The sequence below is a fragment of the Struthio camelus genome, chromosome 5 (genome assembly GCF_040807025.1).
Source record: "Struthio camelus isolate bStrCam1 chromosome 5, bStrCam1.hap1, whole genome shotgun sequence".
In the NCBI taxonomy this organism is placed as follows: Eukaryota; Metazoa; Chordata; class Aves; order Struthioniformes; family Struthionidae; genus Struthio; species Struthio camelus.
This window is the reverse complement of record NC_090946.1, coordinates 71270618-71290140: the sequence shown is the minus strand read 5'-3', so window position 1 is coordinate 71290140 and position 19523 is coordinate 71270618. Positions and strand designations below refer to the sequence as shown.

The 19523-nt window shown below is 41.3% G+C and overlaps 1 protein-coding gene across 1 annotated transcript in view; it reads right to left on the bottom strand.

Annotated features, from left to right (window-relative positions):
• Positions 1-6082: 6082 nt before the first annotated feature.
• Positions 6083-19523, bottom strand: part of DYNC1H1 (dynein cytoplasmic 1 heavy chain 1) — a 45216-nt gene continuing 31775 nt past the window's right edge. Inside the window, exons 55-78 of the mRNA XM_068947065.1 lie at positions 19148-19360; positions 18831-18958; positions 18276-18429; positions 17280-17426; positions 17047-17197; positions 16592-16845; positions 16287-16421; positions 16094-16188; positions 15824-15998; positions 14576-14651; positions 13299-13459; positions 12920-13031; positions 12778-12838; positions 12267-12390; positions 11902-12015; positions 11455-11625; positions 11024-11241; positions 10734-10837; positions 10141-10352; positions 9130-9283; positions 8143-8285; positions 7510-7678; positions 6975-7102; positions 6083-6468 (exon numbers count right to left, since the gene is read on the bottom strand). Of these exons, the coding sequence (XP_068803166.1) occupies positions 6340-6468; positions 6975-7102; positions 7510-7678; positions 8143-8285; positions 9130-9283; positions 10141-10352; positions 10734-10837; positions 11024-11241; positions 11455-11625; positions 11902-12015; positions 12267-12390; positions 12778-12838; positions 12920-13031; positions 13299-13459; positions 14576-14651; positions 15824-15998; positions 16094-16188; positions 16287-16421; positions 16592-16845; positions 17047-17197; positions 17280-17426; positions 18276-18429; positions 18831-18958; positions 19148-19360 (3528 nt within the window). The 3' untranslated portion in view covers positions 6083-6339. The remainder of the gene's footprint in view (positions 6469-6974; positions 7103-7509; positions 7679-8142; positions 8286-9129; positions 9284-10140; positions 10353-10733; positions 10838-11023; positions 11242-11454; positions 11626-11901; positions 12016-12266; positions 12391-12777; positions 12839-12919; positions 13032-13298; positions 13460-14575; positions 14652-15823; positions 15999-16093; positions 16189-16286; positions 16422-16591; positions 16846-17046; positions 17198-17279; positions 17427-18275; positions 18430-18830; positions 18959-19147; positions 19361-19523) is intronic.

Sequence of the window (19523 nt, the reverse complement as noted above, 5' to 3'; positions counted from 1 at the left end):
AGTAGGGGATGAAGAACACATGTGAATAAATTGATTTAAATAGCATCACCTGCAAAGAAACAAAAGGGAAGGGGGAATGGTATTTATTCCTATACTACCACCTGTAGAATAAAGGGCTTTTTTGTTTGCAAGATCTCTATAGCAAGATGCCCAGAAAACTGAGAATGTAGCTTTAGTGATTTATTTGCAGTTATGTTTCTGAGACATATGATTTTATTAAAGGAAAAAAAAAAACTCTCAATGCAATTCAAAATGCATTTTTGCAAAGCTATTTTCAAAGCTGGAATAGCTGTCCCTAGTAAGTGCGGTAGGTGTTCTGAATAGCGTCCCACTGCGTTTTTTTTCTTGGGGGGTGGTAGGGTGGGGGAGAAATTCTTATTTTTCTGTGCATCTTGTCCGCACAGTCCAACCAGCTCTACAAATGAAGTATATGAGGTAAATGAAGAAGGCATGCTGGCTTCAAGCGATGAAAACCTAGAACAACATAACATTAGCAGTTTGCACTAGAACATCAGCATCAGTCCAAAGCTGTGGTAACTTCTAGTTACAGATTAGTATTTCTTTCCCTTCTTCCTCTGCAGAAAAAGTGCATAGTAGAGTCAAGTACGGAGTCTGAATCTGAGTCCAATGCTGAGGTAAGGCCTGATGCCCGGAACCGTTTTACGACGGTAGTAAAATTCTCTTACCCCTGACAGGTTTCTCAAGACTCCCTGCAGTCTCTGTAGGGAGAGTCAAAGATGTGTTCAGCGTTTTTCCTTTTTGTGTGGCTGTAAAAGTGGTGGAGGGGAAGGGAGACGCCCCTTTCTGTTCATCAGGCTCTTCCTTACAGCTGTTACCGAGTTTAGCAAAGCTGATTCTGGGGGGAGAGGGAAGGAAAGTGCCAATGCTTTAGATAGCAACGCAGTGCTACATTTGACTAAAAAGTACTTAAAGCTGAACTGGGTTGTTTCTGAGAAGGTGATGAACTTTTAGCAGTTAAGCTCTAGTGCAGCTGGATTTCTGCAACGCTGGATGGATAAACTCACCTTCTTCTTTGTCTCCACCAAAAGCAGACATAGTAATGATGTGCAGCTGTCAGCTTGTTCTCTGAACAGCTGAGGCAGCTCCTTTGTAAAGGAGCAATTACTTTGCACTGAATGTTTCTTCCTGTGTGACTGCTTTGTACCTGTGGTTTGCTTTTACAATGGCATCCTTACCTGCATGATGGCTTCCCGGTGGGTTTTTTTTTTTTTGGGGGGGCGGGGGGGGAGTGGGAGGAGAGTGTATTTTAATTTGTTTTGTTCTTTAAATAGACCTAGACTATAAGCATTATTTTAGAATCTTGTAGTTATCCAACACACAACTTGATGAAGAAAGTTCTTTAACTGGGCCTGGACAAGTTGCTGTTTAAGCACAGAGGAAAGAAGCCTGAAACCTCAGTGTGAATATAGCAGTAATACTGACTCTGATACAAAGGACGTGGTTTGGCTACGTGTTAAGATACAGAACTTTCCCAAGGGTGGCAGGTGTTCATAATCCCGCTAATAAGGAAGATACAAGATTTGAAGTTCTTTAGCTTGCTTTTTCCATTAGCATCTGTGCAAACTTACATCACTCCTGCTGGGAGTTCAAGTCGTCGCGGAAGTGCCTAATGAAGGTGAATTTCAGAATATCCCTATATAAAAGAACAAAAGGTGACTTAATTTAGAGGAAAGCTCTCTAACCCATAAATTACATCACCTCTACTGTTAGTTCATTCCTCTGGTTATTAGGTATACAAATACTCATCAGTCTCTTTGTAGCAGTGTCTTAGGTGTTGGAAGACGTGCCATAGCTCTCCTCGCTCCCTCTATTCTAGGCTACTTTCCTACAAGGCCTTAAAAGTTAGACTGCCTGATACACATTTCTTCCATCTTTTAGCAAGAGGACAATCTGTCCTTTTCTTCTCCAGAACCTTGTAGGCTCTAGTTTTAATTGGAGTGATCAATAATCCACAGGAAGATGTATTGTAAGCTTATCTGAACTTTTCTTAAATAGGTCTTGCATAGCCCACTCGCTGGAGGACTCAAGAAGGCAAGGAATGCAAAGGGACAGCAAGTAGGTTTATGAACTGTAGCTATTATTCAGTAGCCTTGTTCTCAACTTACCCACTCTGTATTTTAATTTTTGAGTGGTATGTGTGGATAAGCAGAATGACTTAAATAGTAAGTCTGTATCTTATTACATCTTAACGTACAGTGAGGCTAAAGCCCACTCTTTTAATCTCTTGTATTTTTCTTCAGACACATAAGCATCCACGCTATTTAGAGAGACCTTTATTTTAGTTTTTAGATCCTTATGATGGCGATTCAGAAGATGCATCCATTCACTCTGACTGTAGCTGGAATTCTTCAAATAGTATAAAAGTCACACCACAGGTGAACAGTACTCCAAAAGCAGTGGCTTTTGAGGATGCTTATCCTTCAGAAGATGGAGGGCTTTCCTCTAAACCTTCAGGTTGGCACTGCCCAGAAACAGGTATAAGTGAAACTCGCACCTGGACAGTAAATGACCGCAAAGCACCCATGGAACTTCCTAGCCAAGAGGAAGATTTCCCGAGAAACCTGTTACAACCATCTGAACTGACTAGAGCCACAGAAGCGCTTACCTCCATGTGGCTGACCCAAGACCATTCCTTACTCGTGAGCGTTAATCCGCCAGCCTGTGCAGCTTTCCTTGCAAGTTCAGACAACAGTGCTCCACAGCCCATGCTAGCAGATGACTGTGACACCACGATGTGCAAAGAGCCACTAATTAAGAGAAAACAAGGTCTTCTCGTGTCAGATGGTGCTGGTGAAAAACAACGAAAGAAACTGCGTGCAACCTAATCTGAGGTGTGAATAAACTAGAGCAGGCAAAACCATTCTGAAGAGTGATCCAGTTACAGCTCTTCTTTCGCAGACAGTACTACACAAGCTTTAAATAAACTAGCTCAAGGTGGAAAACCAGCTAAGGTGTGTCTGCAGAGCCACAGCCAAGCTTTGTGCCCGAGCGCTACTTTGCCTATGCTTCATGAAGCAGCAGATTCTGGTATGTAGTGCCTGCTGGTACCTGCTTTATTTTTGTATAATTTCAACAACTATTACTTGAAAGGGTGCGTTGGGAAGGCAGGCAGGGAAGAATGACTGAATGGCTGCAATTAATTTTCAGTAGTTAGTTAGAGCTTTCTTTTTTACTGTGCATTTTCTGAAGCTTACCACTCACCTGCTTCACTCAGTGATTTGCTCTTCGTTTGTCTGACAAGCACAAAGTAGCTGTATGATGAATGACCCTACGGGTTTGACTGCAGGCAATTGAATCGCATTGTTGGAACTAGGGCAATCTAACTTTCTCCCCCCTCCCCCTGCTCCCCAAGTCAACTGGTAAGTTGACTTGTGCTGTTAACTAAGCTGTTCTTGCCAAGAATGTATTCCCAGTATATCTGCCAGTTTGGAGTTTATAATGTAAAAGCCAATGCATTAGCTGAAGGCATTCTCTTTCCTTAATGAGAAGAGTTGCTGAAGAGCTGCGGAAGCGGTACACACAGATGGAAGGCCAGTCAGTCAGCAAAAATAGTATCTCTGATCTCCCTCCTGTATGATGAGATAATTAAGCAAGTTCATCATCATACAGCTAAGGTAGTCTCCTACATGTGGAAGGGGAACTACTAGTTACAAAAGTAAAATGACTGCCTGGAATGGGTTTGTACAACCATGCGTTCTGCACGACTGGTAGAGAGATATGTAACTTACTTACAGACCTTTTTTATACTAATAAAGGTGGCAAGCTACTTACTTACAATACTACTTAACACCTAGCTTGTACCAGACTAATAACATCTATTTATTTGTTTCATTAAAGAAACTGACTTAGCTCTTCTCCTTTATTGCCAAGTTGAGAAGTAGATAGATAGTTCTTAATCAACTGGGAAACTAAGTAAGTGGTTAGACCAAGTGAGTAGTTGTTGTAGGATTCCGAGACCTAGACCCTAAGACATAAGTAAGTTTTACCCTTGCCGTTAGGGCTAGTCGCAGGCCAACGAATGTTAAGTTGGGGCTAGCATTCAACCTTAGTGTGTAAGGTGAACACCGTCTTCGACTCCTGAAAGACAGTTGTGAGGTTTATTGCACAAGAACCCTTGCAACTGTAGTCTTACACAGGTAGTGCAACGAGCTCACAGCTCATCCTAGGAGTAAGACTGCATTACAAGACAGCCAAGCTCTTCAGCCTCCTATTAAGGAGGTTGCACCGGTCTAAGTTTTAGCTATCTACCTGCTCAATGGTCTTTTACCACCTCTTCTGAAACGAAATAAAACTGAACTGTTAATCCTCAGAAACGGCAGCCAAGGAGAATCCTAAACTCACCTAGCAGAGATTTTAAACCAGCTTTGTTAGTTCTGTATCGAGAATAAATAATTTAGCGGCCAAAAAAGAAAAAAAAGAAAAACTCCCCTTTTACTTATTTCTTGCCTGAAAGTCACATGGGACAGTATTTATGCAGAGTCCTGCTTGCTCAGGCTGTGAAACTAACTCTTGACACACTTTTGAACTGAAAAGACACTTTCCAGTAATTTAGCTCTAGAGCTACAACCTAGCATACAAGGAGCTGACTATAGTTTGGGAAGCTCTAGCACCCCCTAAAGCATATTATTTGAGACAGTCTGGTTCTAATCATTAGTATTTTATAAATGGATGAAATGGGCAGGCACCAGCTGTAAGGCTTAGGTGAAGATTTATAGTAGCTGTAGCTTCCGCTGAAGTTTAGCTGAGCTGCTAGTAGCTGGATGCTCTTAGGATAGCAGTTATGGTGTGAAATATCAGCTTACATATATCCAGGTTCTAATGAGTAGATACCCTCCAGGCTTCTATCTATCTATCTATCTGCTTCATTTCTATGCAACACCGTTGAGGTGATCCTGGAGAGTGACCATATTAATTCCAGAAACTAAGTAATAGCTAATAATAGAAAAAGACCTAATAGAAGCTGAAACTGAACACAGCTAGTAGGTTATGGACCAAACTGATCTCGGATGATGCATGCTGTTCAAGTCCCCATTCCTTAAAAAGGGATATGAGAGCTACAAGAAGCAGACAAGGACTACATGCTGGCATTTCGGTTTGGGATCCATCTGACATAGGGAAGAAAAAGGCCAGGCCACTTCAGCCTACAGAGATAGATAACTACAGGAATTAAGAACATGGAGAGGGCAGAGAGCAAGTATTCTCTCTTTTAATAGCATGGAAGGCATCAACTAAAATGACCAGGTGTCAGGCTGAAGCAAGAATTAATCTTCCTCGCAGCACAGGGCAGCGTTGACTGTTGGTTTGACAAGTCACTGCTTCATAAATGAGAACGCAGAAAAGGAGGAGCTACTGAGCAGTTTGGTTTGGGATTGGAAAGATATGCACCTGCGTTCTTCATGTTTCCTTAAATACTGAATATCAGCCACTGTCGTATACGGTGTGCTGTTAGCTAGCTCTTTGTTCTGCACAGGGTGGTCAGAAGTGACAGGCACTGTTAGTTGCCATCAATTGGTAACAGTTGTATTTGAGTCTCTGAAATATCATCACAACTCCTTGTTTAAGCATTTAATACTCTTCTCCCGGGCTTAAACTGAAGCCCTCATTACAAGCTTAGGAAAAGGGGAATCATCCTGGTCGATAGGATAAGAAAGTCTCTTTTAGAATGCTCTAGCTTCTGAGTGCAGCTCAGCAGTTGTGTATACACAACGTGTTCAAGAAAGAGCTTGTTTAGGTGGTACTCTTCTACGCTTTAGCATCTGGCTGCTATCTCAGACAAGAAATTCCAACCAGAGCCTGTTCCAGTAATTCATTCAATATCATTCAGATGTTATAGCAAGTCACTTCAGGCTTTGTGTATTGTTAAAAGACTGTTTCAAAATTCTTCTTCTACCACCCTTTAGAGACCAGATTCGTTGCCTGGAGTTTGCTAAATGAATATCTTTGCGCAGCTCAGCAGCTCAAGTATACTGTTGACCAATTCATTACTTGTTATTTTCTAAGATTACAGACAGTTTTTCCACAAAAATCACCTTAAGAACAGTTATTTCCAGAAACAGTCACATAGTCTTGCTACAGATTTTATTTTATGTAGTATGATCCATCACATATAACACATTCCAGAAACCATTTAAAAATCTCATCCCATTTTCCTTCAAACAAGTTTAGTCTATCAGCTTTTCAATACCCCTCTCTTTCTTGCTACTCAACTTTACACAAATCCATCTGACAACCTAACCGTATCATATACAAAGTACTGGAGAAGACTACATAGAAGACTGACAATTACCACAACATTACGAGGTTACAAAACTAGTCTTGTTACTCGGTGCAGAGAACTGCAACACCACGTTCATAGAAGCTACGAGGGTCTTCCTTGGTAGCTATTTCAAAGTCAACTGTGAAAATGAGATCAGCACGAGTGAAGTTCAGATAAACTGGCAACGTAACCTGGAGAAAAAAAACGTGAATACAGAAGAAGGGTTATGCAAGGTAGTTGAAAACAGCAAAGAAGTACCTATGCCACTAGGTGGTATTTATGAGGTACTGAATTACCTGAGACTAATTCCTAGCCAAAATAAGTGCCTACCAGATGGAAACCAGGCCCAGTAAGTTCATTTTAAAGCATAGCATTCTTCATATGTACAAGTTCAAATTTTGGCCCGAGTAACATGACTATTCTTGGATGCCTCTCCCTCTTCTTACCCAACTACAAAGGCAAGACACAGTATTGACTAGGTCTGTTTGCGGCCAGTCTAGAACTTAGCCACCGATTTGCCCTGAGAACAATAGAAATGAGCAATTTTTTTTGTGGTGCCAGATAAAAGAGAGTAGCTATAACATATCAGGGAAGTTAACAAACAAACAAACAAAACAAAAAGCCTAGATGGAGAACCACAGAAAAATCTGACTGTAAGTTTTTTTTTAAAAATTATTTTTTTAATCTCAGTACTTACCACATTTGCTTTTTTATCAGCATTTGTCTGCTTGATCCAGCGGAGCTGTGTTATGGGCAGTACAGTTGAAATAGCATTTGAAAGTGACAGTTTGTTATTACTGCAGGTAGCTCCCTGAAGCTTTAGGCCTGTAAATTGAAATATGCTTTAGTTCTAAGAGCTGCCATACATCCAGGCAAAGCAAGTCTCCCTGGATATCGCTAACTGAGACAAAGTTACCCATTCAAGTTTGCAAGATGATGCTTTAAACTACGGCCATTCATGTTCACTGCTGCCTAAGCTCACTAAGTGGGAGACAAGGTATTTGATACCCCAAAAGAGAGAAATTTGTGTTGACCTGACTGTTGAGACTTCTTTGTTAGCATTGTAAGTACTTCCCTACTCACTCATATCAAACTAATTTTAGACAACTTTGCAAGGGTTAGACACTTTCCAAAGAGACAATCTTTCCCATTTGATGCAGACCATTTTAATACGAGGAACTTCTGAAAAGGTTTTAGAGCAAGGACCTCCTCCTTTTCCACCACAAGTTTACCTGTGACTCCAAAACTGCATGCATCCAGTACTGCGTTCTGTGTAGTTGTAACATTGACCTCAAGGCAGAGTTCTTCAAGGGACCAACTGTTTGCTTGGGCAACGTATTGTCTTGTAGCAGTAATATAAGCCTCTGGTACAAACAGGCCACCCAGGCAAACATGGATGTTCTAATTTGAAGTAGAGGGAAGGAAGAAGGGGCGGGGGGGGGGAACAAAACCAACTGCTTTAGCATGTATGGCTGCAGCATCTAGATACAGTCAGTATTTAATTTAACTTTTAAGCTATTGAGCCTTACCATAAACATTACTTCAGAAATCTCAATTTACACACGTGTTCTCCTGTTGCTATTGGAACACTACCCAATTGCTAAATTCACCGTATTTTCCTCCAGGGCTACAATTCCTGCCATTCTAAGTTTCCCTCCATCTATATATGAACTCTTAGCTTGCCAAGGCTCACTATTTTGAGATAGGAGAAGCTCAGCAACATCGACAAGCACGTTTCAGGGAACACTGATTGAAGCTATTTTGTCAGAGGAACTTCTTAGAAGTCTTTGATATGGAGACCCCGTAAAGTAAATAACTCCATTTGAATTCAAATATAACTTCTAGGGGAAGTCAGCACAAGATACCTTTAGTTCTTTTGCTCCACCAGAAGCAGCTGCCTGGGAAATATTCTGCAGTTGCTTAATGCGTTCACTGAAGTCCGACACCCACTGAATAACAGTCATACCAGCTGGCACTGTGTAATGAGACCAGCTGCGAGGCAAGATACCTATGAAAAATATAATCAGAGTTAAGTTTTGTTTGCCTATCAGCTGAAATTATGCACCATTTTGACATTCTACCCATTTATTTTCCTCTCAATAGAGACTGATCTTTGTCCAAGCCTTAAGTAGCTATTTCAAAAGGTGTGTCAGTAAGTGAAAGCACTTTTCAATATTACAAAGTCTCACGTTTATTATTTACTTAAAATGGCATCCAGTTATAAAAGACCTCCACTAGCAACCTCAGTTATACACAGCTATACACTGCTATAAACGACCTTCAAGCTTACTTGCAGATTTGAGCCCTTTAGAAAGGGATCAAGTTAATGTTTTAGAAAACATTTATTTTGTTCAAAGCTGACTTCGGAACGGTATTCCTCAACAGCAGATCTTAATGTTACTAGGCGTAGGATGCCTATGTCTGCAGCATTCTTTCTATACATAGAAAATTGCACGTTTACCTGTGGTCTTGAAATAGTAGAAGTTTACAGACCTTGGACATTTGCTAGGAGATTTGATACTGGCGAAATCATTTGCTTTGTGGTATGAATAACTTTATTCCACTACAGTTCAAAAACATTTGGTAAATTTTCAGCTTAGAAATTAAGCTGCTGACTTCAACAGTACAAACAAGCCCTTAGGCTTTAGCCATTATCTATCTCAACTTGAAATTCTAAACCAAGCCGTTTACATTTTTCTTAAGCTTGACTCAAAGCTTGACTTAAGCTTTTGTCAAATGCTAAAGCCAACCGCTGATTTTCTGGCTTAAGCTGCTAAGTATAAGAGCCTTCAAACTCTCAAAGCGCAAGAGGCAAACAGAACAACGGGAGGTGCTAGTCTGAGTTAGTTTACCTTTCACCAGTTCATTTATAAGTGTACGTAAGTAGTTAGTTTGTTTCTTTTTTCCTTCACACACTTGAACCACATCTGCAAGGTCTTGACGGACATCCTGAAGTAGTTTCGCTCCCATTTTCACCTCTCTCTCAAAGAATCGGAACAAGGGATCCTGATTTTCAAAACATTCAGAGTAAGTTGCAGATCAAAGTACAAGCTTCTTGCGGAAGCACTACACTATCCTGCCACAAGAAGCTACCCAAACTGCATGGGCTGGCCAGTGACACTAAAAGCATTAAACTTGAAAATGCAATCTGTGGTGCAGAAAGCGACTGCGGAGACCGTTTTAACAACTCACCATCTCCTTCCCTCTGAAGGAGCAGGGAAGTGAGAGAATTAATGCAGACTGCCTGCTGCAGCTCGTTCCAGGCAATTCTGGATTTTCTTTAAGCAGCAACAAAACGTTCCCACCTATTATCCCAGAGCAGGTCTCAAGAAGCAGTTAGTCAGTCAGTCGTGGACTTAACTCAACCGTGGAGTTTATTCCAGAGTGAGAGCTTAGGTTGCTATCGCCCAGATCTCAAAGTTCGTTCCCCCAGCCCCTGCAATTTCTGTTCTCAGTTAGCAGAAGCTGCTGCCTTACTCCCTTCTCCCACCAACCATTATCAAGTTGTAGCAGTTGTGCGCACTGGCTGTAAATACAGCGTTTAAGTAGCTGTCAGCGTGCTAAAAATAAAACAAAAAGTACTTATGTCTTGCTTCCTGAGCAGATAAGCTTTAGAGAGCGGTACCTGTGACTTTGTATTTCTTTAAAAGAACTCCCCAGAAGACGCAGAATAAACTTTTACAAGCGTTACCAGAAACCCGCTGGGGCATTATGTAGCCATAGCAGTCAGAATCAGCATCGATACAGGTTCCGTCTTCCCCCGGAGCAGTTTCAGTGATACTTGCAATGGCAAGGCACTCGCTCCAACGCACTGGGGACTTGTGCACTTACAAAGGCCACGTTAGACAAAACTGAGTGCTTACCTTAATGTTTTCCACAGTCCGCTTCAAATGATTTAGAGTTTGTGGGATAAGGTGAAGCCAGTTAGAAGCTGTGGTATGCAGTGTTCTCATCCAGGCTGGACGACCATCTGATGTGGAATCAGTCCTTGTCTTCTTCTCAGTTTCTGCATAGGCTAGATCATCCTCATCTTCCAGCATCTGCATTTTCAGCATTTTACTAATCATATCTATGCCTAAACCAGAAGATAAGCTGTTAGCCAGACACAGAGGCAGTGGGATCAAGATGAAAATATCCTTCCCCGTGCAAGAACCAATCTAGACTTCAGAGTCAGAACTGTCAAACGGCAGGAAGCTCCAGAGCTGACAAAACTTCCCAGCACCAAGATGGGAGCTTGACATCTAGAAGTCCGAACGTAACTGGTTCTTGAATTCACAAGCATCGGGTCCGTTTTCAGAATGCTAAGGTGACTTACCTGGCAGAGTTTAAACCAACTATGTTGAGGGAGGAGGGGAAAGCTATCACTTCTTCAGCAGGATTTGATATCTCATCTGTTTTTCAGTTTTAACAAAATCGCACACGATTAACACGTAGACAGGTTAAGTTCTGGTTTTACCTTGCGTGGTGAGAAGAACTTTCTCTGCGTTATTTGGCAGGCCCAGCCACGACGGTGTCTGCGTATCTGGCAGCATCTCAACCCACTGGACAAATTCTTCACGCCTATGAGACAGAATTTGGGTATTCATTAGAAGGTGTACCCTATCAGAACGGCAAGCTAGTTCTTTGCCCGAGATAAGTATTTACGCAGCTAAATTCCAGCACAGAGATACAGTTTAGGTTCTAGGTAGGTAGGGCTTTTTCTCATTGTTTTCTAAAAAGAGCTTTAGGAGGATATGAAGAAGATACCTGATTCCATCTGGCATCTGAATATCTTTGTGTCCATCAACTTTGCAAGCCAGTTTGAATTCGCTATCAAAACTTAAAGTGGTAAATAGACGTTCCAAGAAAGTGTTTAACAAACGCTGATCAAATTCATTATCGATGCGACCTCCATAGATAGACTGTGCCATCAGTGTCTTTAATGCAGACCAGGGGATTTTATCAGGTGAAATGTTCTGGCGGCCCTATGAGTAAAATGTAATTTAATTAGCAGGAAACAATCCTTTTCACCTCCCCTCTGATAGAGGGATCGGATTTAAAAAGAATGAAGGTTAAGTTGCCACCGGATTATTTGAACCTACTCACGTAAGTTACTAAACGTTTCCAGAGCAGATCGCCTCTTAGAAGATCTTAACTAATTTAAGTATTACCTTACTTAAGTACACAAGACTACTTGCCTTTGCTGTATCATCCAACCACGTATCTACTGTGTCACAGGCAGATCTCAGGTCAGATTCTCCAAATTCATACTTTTTGGACCAACCCAAGGGAGCATAGCGCAAACGCTCTTGAATAATGGCATGGAACCAGGCAAGAAGGAAATATAAACGAGCACGCTCATTTGGAGACTAGGAAGTGGAAGAAAAAACAAACATCAAACAAACACTTATTACTCAAGTAAATTACTGATATTGAAGTCCGCTAAAAGGCTAGAAAATGTCAGCTCCAACAGTACACCTCTGCCAAACTGAACGCACCCTCTCACCAGAGGGTACAACTACTTTACTGCTTTGAGACAGAATGCGCTATGCAAGTTGAGTATTCAAAATCATCTTTCTGAACCAAGATCTTCATGAACACATTCAGGTATTTCCTCCCTTCACCCACACAAGCCTGAGCCTTACCTTGCACATTCTTGAAACTGGAATGCTACTGAAAGTCCTCAACATGTTGGCCTTCACACCAGGAGGAGGTTCAAACACAAAGATCCGGCCAGCACGTAACAAATTCACTGGCACCTGAAAGACAGAAGGTCAATAAACTCAAACCCAACTCCTTCAGCCTTCACTAAATTCAATCCTTCAGCGGCACAGTTTGTGCTAGCTTCAAAACCTCATTGTCAGCACACACACACACACACACACACACACACACACACACACACACACACACGGTGAAGTCCTGCTTTTCTTTGGGAGGGTAGGGGAAGCAATTAAAAGAAAGGTAGGAAGTTACAATACCAGAGCATCAAATTTCAGATCAGCGTTACCTTGGGGTTAATCTCCATTGTAAGGAAGAGTCTGAAGCAAGCATGGGGTTGTAGGGAATGCAGCTTCTTTTCTAGTTGCATCAGCCACCCAGGAGCCAGGTGGACATTCTTCAGCATTACCCATCTGTGATGTTTTGAAACAGAACAAGTGCTTTTGAGCTTACAGCTTATGGATTCTGACCATAATTACCATACAGAGTAACAGAATCTGATATTAATATTACAGGTTTCCTCCCTCTTTTAACTGTCTTCCACATAGAATGCCTACTGGAAAGGGGCCAACTCTGCTGTTTTGCAGATGCTACCTACCTACCTTTCCTCCCGAAAGCATTTAAATCAAATAAAAGCTGTGAATAGCTGTGCTTAAATTGTTTCTGAACTGAAATACGGAGATGGTCCCGGGTGTTTTTTTTTCCCCCCTCACGGTTTTATCCGTTTAGCCAACAGATTATTCTACACATTTTATCTTTCTGCTAGGAAGTATTCTAGCTAAACAGGAGACGGAACTTACCTTCCAGATTTTACTGCTGTGTTTATTGCTTTATCTGCTTGGTTAAACCCTTCCGCAGAACCTAGAAGACAAAAAGTAGCTAACTGTCTCACCACTACCAATTCCATTTATGCTTAGCTGATGAAACAAGGTGGGCTCTTACCAATAGCAATAGAAGTAATCTGTGTGTTCTGCTCAGCTGCAAGGTCTTCAACATGACCACTGGCATCATAGCCAGGTACAGAACACATCAACACAGGAGTATTAGGTTTCACCTATAGTCCAGGAAGTTTAAAACGATAAGATAAGAGGCAGTCACTACACAAATACAAGAATGCATTAAGCTCAGTCTTTCTTCCCTTTGCCAGCTAAAGACATGACGTAAACTCAAAGTAGCACGAACAAATAGGAACACAGTCTATTCCTTGTACCATGGAGAGAAAGATAAATGGAAGAAATATCCCAGTGAATAAGCGTACTCACGACGCAATTCACGCAAAGTCTATCTCGGGATTTAAGCCTTTCAAAAAAAGTCAGGTTACCTCAGTATCTACAATGTGTGTCAGGTCTAAAGGCTGCTCCATAATGGACATGAAAGACTCCCCAAGATTTGTTGAAACAAAGGTATGTGCCATTGCCAACAAACGATCCGGACGGAAGGCCTGGATCAGCAGCAAGCGATGAATAGCCTGTCCAATAGGAGCTGAAAAGGGGAGAAACATTCAATGGACAGGTCAGAAAGCAACCCAATAACCTTCCTCTTTTCAATTCTTCTTTCAGTGTTTCGCATCTTGTTCAGAAGACTGGATGTTTAGAGAAAAAAATATCCCTCTGAAAGATCTGCTGCAACTTCTTAACAGAGTGCTCATATTCTCTTTTCATTTTGACGGTCAGCAGCAGCTTACTGTCTTCAGCTGGTTGCTATGATGTTTTAATTATCAGTTCAATTTCTTGTGTTGCAAGCCCTTTAGAAGCCTGTATTAACAGGATGCTTTTGGGGGTCTACTGAAACGTGACAGTCTTACAAAATCTACAGTCTAGAAGTATCGCCAAGAAATGATTTTGCATTGCCACAAAGTGGTATTAAGTTCTAGTGACAAAAGAACACTTTATATCTTTTCACTGATTCAAAAAATCTAGCCTTCTGTTAATCTTTGAAATTTTACGCTCGCCTTGCGTAAATGCGACAGATAACCTAGAGTTTGAGTCTACTGCCAAGATGCTTTACAGTAGCTACTAAATCGAAGCTTGGAATGCTTAATTTAGAAAATCACTTACCGGAACGAGCCTTGAATAATCAATCACAACCGGCAACCATTTCCTTATGTTACCTTTCTGATTGGGGAAGAGCTGAAGGGCAGTAGTTAAACCCTTCAGTTGCAACTCTTAACAAATTAGCACTAGCAACTAATGTAACTAGAATTAAGACTTCATGCTTAGATACAAAAACCGCAGAAGAAAATATTCTAGTAGATCTAGTCCTCAGAAAACCTGTGTCAAAGCTGAAGCCTTTTAGAGTACTGAGCCACACTCTTGCAATGACTAAGGTTAATCCAAACTATTATGGGATCTAATGAGATTGTGGAAGGACATGTTATACTCGGTGGAAAATCAGAACACAGAATAAGGAGCAGGAACTAAGCGTAGTGGCTGCGGCTTACAGAAGTGTTTTCAGCAGATTGAGGTTCTCCCACAATCCCAAGGTCATCATTTTCCCAGGCATTAAGGTCTACTTCAGAATTTCCTTAACGTCTAAGTACTTCTTTCTTAGATTAAAAGTCGCTAGGATTGATGTGGACAATAGCGCAACTCAACTTACTTGCAGGTTTTTCTTCAGTCCAAAGGTATGGTACAGTCTGCTCTGGTGAGCTGCTATCCAGCCAGATGCAGAATTGCTGTAAAGGAAGAAGATGCAAATTTTGAAACTGGATTTTGCAAAACTTGGAGTTTAACAGCTTTAAGAGTCTGCTGCAAGGGCTCTATGCTGTACAAGGGTAATAGAGCTGAAGCCTTCTGTCCAGGTCCCGCTCCTGATACTACAGAGGTCCTCCACCTCAGCTTTAAAATCTCGCATTTTTATATAACGTACTGCAGAAATGCTCAGCTATACAGTAGCTTTCAGGCGGAAGTAAAGGCTGCTCAGGGTATGGCTGAACTTGGCAAAGTTCAAACCCTTTATTAATTTAAAAATTCAAATAAGTAGTTAAGTGTTTAATCAATGAAATCCGCAAGTTCGTAAGGTTTTTTACCCTTTAATGTCCACGTCCTAACAGCCACCTTTAGAACAACAACTTAAACTGAGTAACAGATGTAGCGTTTGAGCCTCCATCTACAAGTAAGTCTTGTGAAGTAGGACAGGGCTAACACTGTTAAACAGAAGCACTGTTATAGGAGAACATTAGTCAAATGATGCTAATTGAAGTCAAAGATTAATTTAGCCCCCATCTTGTCCAGCCGTCAATACAGTCTCATCTTGTCCCGGGCTTCTAGACAGAAGTGGTCTGAGTAAGACTGAGCAAGGCTGTGCTCGGGCCATTCACATTTAGTAGTTCTTGACTGATTTTTCTTCAGTGAATTTCTCCCCCGAGTTCTGGTTTTTTTTGTTTTTTGTTTTTTTTTTTAAATCAAAATCCACTTCTAAAACTCAAATTATTTAAAGAGCAAAACGGACGAAGCATCTGTCTAATCATTTCACTGCTGTCCTCTAATTTTGCGTTGCCCCCAGCACTCCCGATTCTACAGACTTCTACCAAATCCCAGCTTAAGCCATAAATTATTTTTCCCTCCAGGCTGAAGGGTTTTAGACTGTTGAAAAAATTAGAGGCAGCAAAGAGAATTCAACTTTTAACATAAAAACTAGACAGAGCACCGAAGTTAAGTGTACTATTTAAGGATATGCACACGTTTCCGAGGACGCGGTATTGCAAGTTAGAACACAAACGTATTCTTAGGACAATTTGCTCTTCTATCAAAGATATGACCTCAGTGTATCACAAAGCTCTCAAAGGGAAAACCTAAAAAGCTAACACAGCTTCAGCACAGAAGCAAACCCAAAATCAACACTTACCTCGTCGGCTTGAACCTTTGAAACAAGGTCCTTAAACGCAGGAAGGCAGTTCAACCTCATCATTGCTTCTGTTTGCTCTACAGTCAAACCATTGATTTTTGGGAGAGATGCAGTATTTAGTACTATCTCCTTCCCTCTCAAGAAGTGCTGGAATTCTGCATCGTATGTAGGCTCCCTAACGTTAAGAGAAGAGAAGACTTGAGCAAGGTGTTGACTTCAAGACATCCCTCGCTTTTTCAACTAAAGTGAAGTGAGGAAACAAACGTTTACCCGATAGTCCCTTTCAGTTTAATCCGGGCCAGCAACATCGCAAACGTTATATGATCTTGATGCAGCATGCCACGTGCCACTCTATTGAAAGCCACCTACCAACGGAAGAGTAATGTTAGTAGTCTAAGGCGGCTTGAACACTAACCTTCTAAAAATGATTAAAGAATCACGTTTACTAAATAGAATACGGAACCTGAAAGAGATCCTTCGTAATGATTGAGAGACGCTGAGTATGGTCTGTAATTCCCTTGAGATTTGGGTTCTCATACAGGACATTGTGATAGATGTCCAAGAAAAACTGGAGAGAGTACTGGTACAGGAAGTGTATCTGAAAGACAAGGGAGCTGAGTTCAGTTTCCTTTCTGAAGAGTCCTGCCGTTTGACAGTTAATAGCTTATGCCCGCAAAAGTGCAACGCTGCGGCCAGGGCTGCAATTACACAGTTACCTTTGAACAGGAACTGCATGAAGCTTCTGGTAGGGAGAAGAACTCATCCTACCTGTTTCAGTGACTCCATAGTAAAGTATATACTGCTGCATGCTGTAGAAAGTGGCAAGTACTGCTGGGAGACAGTCTCTACTTCTTGCATGACAATATCAGTCTCTTCTACTTTTCTAGTGACCTCTGCTGCTTCCTTCTTTAGGTTCTCAAGAGTGGTAATGATGGTGTCATCATCCAGGATACGTCCCTTCACTTCATTGAGTGCCTGTAGCAGGGATTTTTCTAACTGACGCAAGCGCAGCTGAAATTCACCTTAATTAGAACAAAAGCTAGGTTACATATGGTACAGATCTTTTAGTCTTCGTGGATTATATGAATTATGTATGCTTTGCCATTCGATCCCCTGAAAAAAGCAAGTGTATCAGCTATAAAGATACTTCACAGCTGTATGAAAGCTAAATCACTGCGTTCTTTTGTAACAGGATGAAGTTATTTTAGTTTTGAGAAACATACCTTGAAGCTTGAGGAGATCAGAGCGTTTTTCATCAACATCTGGTCTTTCAGCTTTCAGGACCTCATTCAGACACTGGCTCTGTAAGCTGCTGCGAGTTACTGTGAAGTTCACAAATGTAACACGAGAGCAGAGATCTGGTGGGAATTCAACCTATCACAGTAAACATGAGAAATGTTCTTCAGCTCTCTGACATACCCCTTCTACAAAGAGGATAGCTCGGAGTTTTACTTACTGTCGGATCTCTGGTGGAGAGGAAGATAACAAAGGATGGTGACAAGTCGATATCTTGGTCTCCCAGGGTAATCAGAACTCTGCCTCCGGTTCTCCGGACTTCACGATTCAGAACAGGATTCAGAACTGGATCATAGCTCTCCACATCCTAAAAGCAGGAACGCGTTAGTCTGGTACTCCTTTGCAAACGCCTCAAGCTAAAAATCCTGATCCAACTGAGGCTTAAGCACTAGTCCATTTGCAGTCGTCTGGGAACATGGACCACATTCAGGAGGTATTTCCACTTTGGGTTTGTTGTGTAGCTACACAAGCACAGAGTTTAGGCCGTGACCATACAGGATCTTAACAGAGTTTAGGCTGTAACAGGACTGTTAATGATCTGTGTGGTTAACGGTCTAGTTGTGTTGATTTTGACGTATAGTAGGTCCTGTGTGCAGCACAAGCAACACAGTTACTGATCCTCATCTTCAAGCTAACCAGTTGTTCTCTCCCACTTCTGTACTAAGAAACTAAAATAATTCATCTCAGAAATTATAAACAACTGTAGGAAGGACTGACTACTACTTTTATTACTGAAACATCTTCCTGCTATTCGAAGTAGATTTAATTCTGGGTAACTAGTGATATTAGCCACTATTTTAGCTAGGATGTCCTCCACAGAAGAAAAGACAGTATATGGGAACAAAGGAACAGACATGCAGGTTTTAAGTCATTTTATAGACTGGAGGCACAGACAGATCATTTAAGAACAGCAGCATTCGACCGTAAAATGGTGGAAAAGGGAAATGCACTTATCTCCTTTTGACTGCTTACCTCGCTTATTATAGTTGTCTTGGGACTAATACCTCACTTACTACTCAGTATTGGTTATCTCATTAAATTACACTTTGAAAATGAAACTACTTGCATGTTATTAACAAAGCAATTCCAAACTGTTCTAGTACACGGGACAGAATTTAAGACTTATAAGCAGTTTCTACATGATCACGCAGCTAACCTGTACCAGAAGCGGGTTGCCAAATCTCAGTGCACTTTCCAAGTTCTTCCTGAAAGCGTCATCCAAGAAACTAGTACGAGTTATCTTACGGTCTTTGTATTCGTTCATGATAAACTCTGTAGCTTGTCCAGAGGGATCAATGATCAACGGATACCTAAGTTAGTAATAAAACGCTTCCATCATTTGGGTTGGGACAATCTTTAAGCAGTTTTATGAAGTTAGTTAGTTTCAACTGTAAAGACTTGTATATTGCAGAAATAAGTTGGCCAGGTTCAATGGCTTACTTCATTTTGGAGTTTTCAAAGGTCAGTTTGTATTTGGGCAACAAAGCAGCTTCAGTTTAAGCCAAGCTACTTGAACAGCTAGGCACAGTAAAAACGCAAGCAGAGATGAGTGCTTACTTTCAAGTAGCTGAGTAACTTTCACGAACATTAAAACTCCTTACAGCAGTGAAACTCCATGCTTTAAAGGAGTTACCGTGATTCCTTGATAGGTTCAAAAGTCTGCCTGCTGCAAGAACACTGTTTTAGAATTCTGTATCTTAGAATGAAATACCTATTAAATCGCTTGAGCATGATGGCGTTCTCAGTGCACAGGTCATCTGCAGGTAGAGAACTTGCTTGCCAGCGAAGCCGCTCATCTGCATTGGAAAGGTACTCGGTCCTTGCAATGTCTGTACGGAACTGAAGAGTGCCATACCATCAGAATTTGACTCAAGGTTCTCCAACTAGCTAGTGAAGATATTCTGAGTAAACGCAGCTCTACAAGATATCCTTTTATAAAAGTTTAACACTTCTAAGTACAGAATGGAGCTTTAAACCATTACAGTCATCTGATTTATGATTACATTGTCGTGGTGACCCTATCTTTACCTGAATATTCGCTTGCTGTAAATGGTGAGACCACGTAGTGAACAAGTTCTGACGCATCTGCTGATCAAAGTAACCAGCATAGGCAATAAAAGCTCCTGAAAGTAAGCAGTCTCCTGCAATAGTGGACATTTGGTTCTTGAAGGTTTCACTTGTCTTCTCCCATCGTTCACGTTCAGCGGAGAGACTCTTCAGAAGAGCTGTACTACGGTTTACCTAGAAAAAAGTGGTGACACAGTCTCTTTAGATGATGCACTGTCACATTATTTAATGTCTCTGGGCAGAGTTACATTGAGTCAAGGCTTGACTTAAACTGAAAAGCTCAGCATTAATCTGTGCTTCTTCACTTCAGTGTCAATTTATTACGTTGGTATTCCGC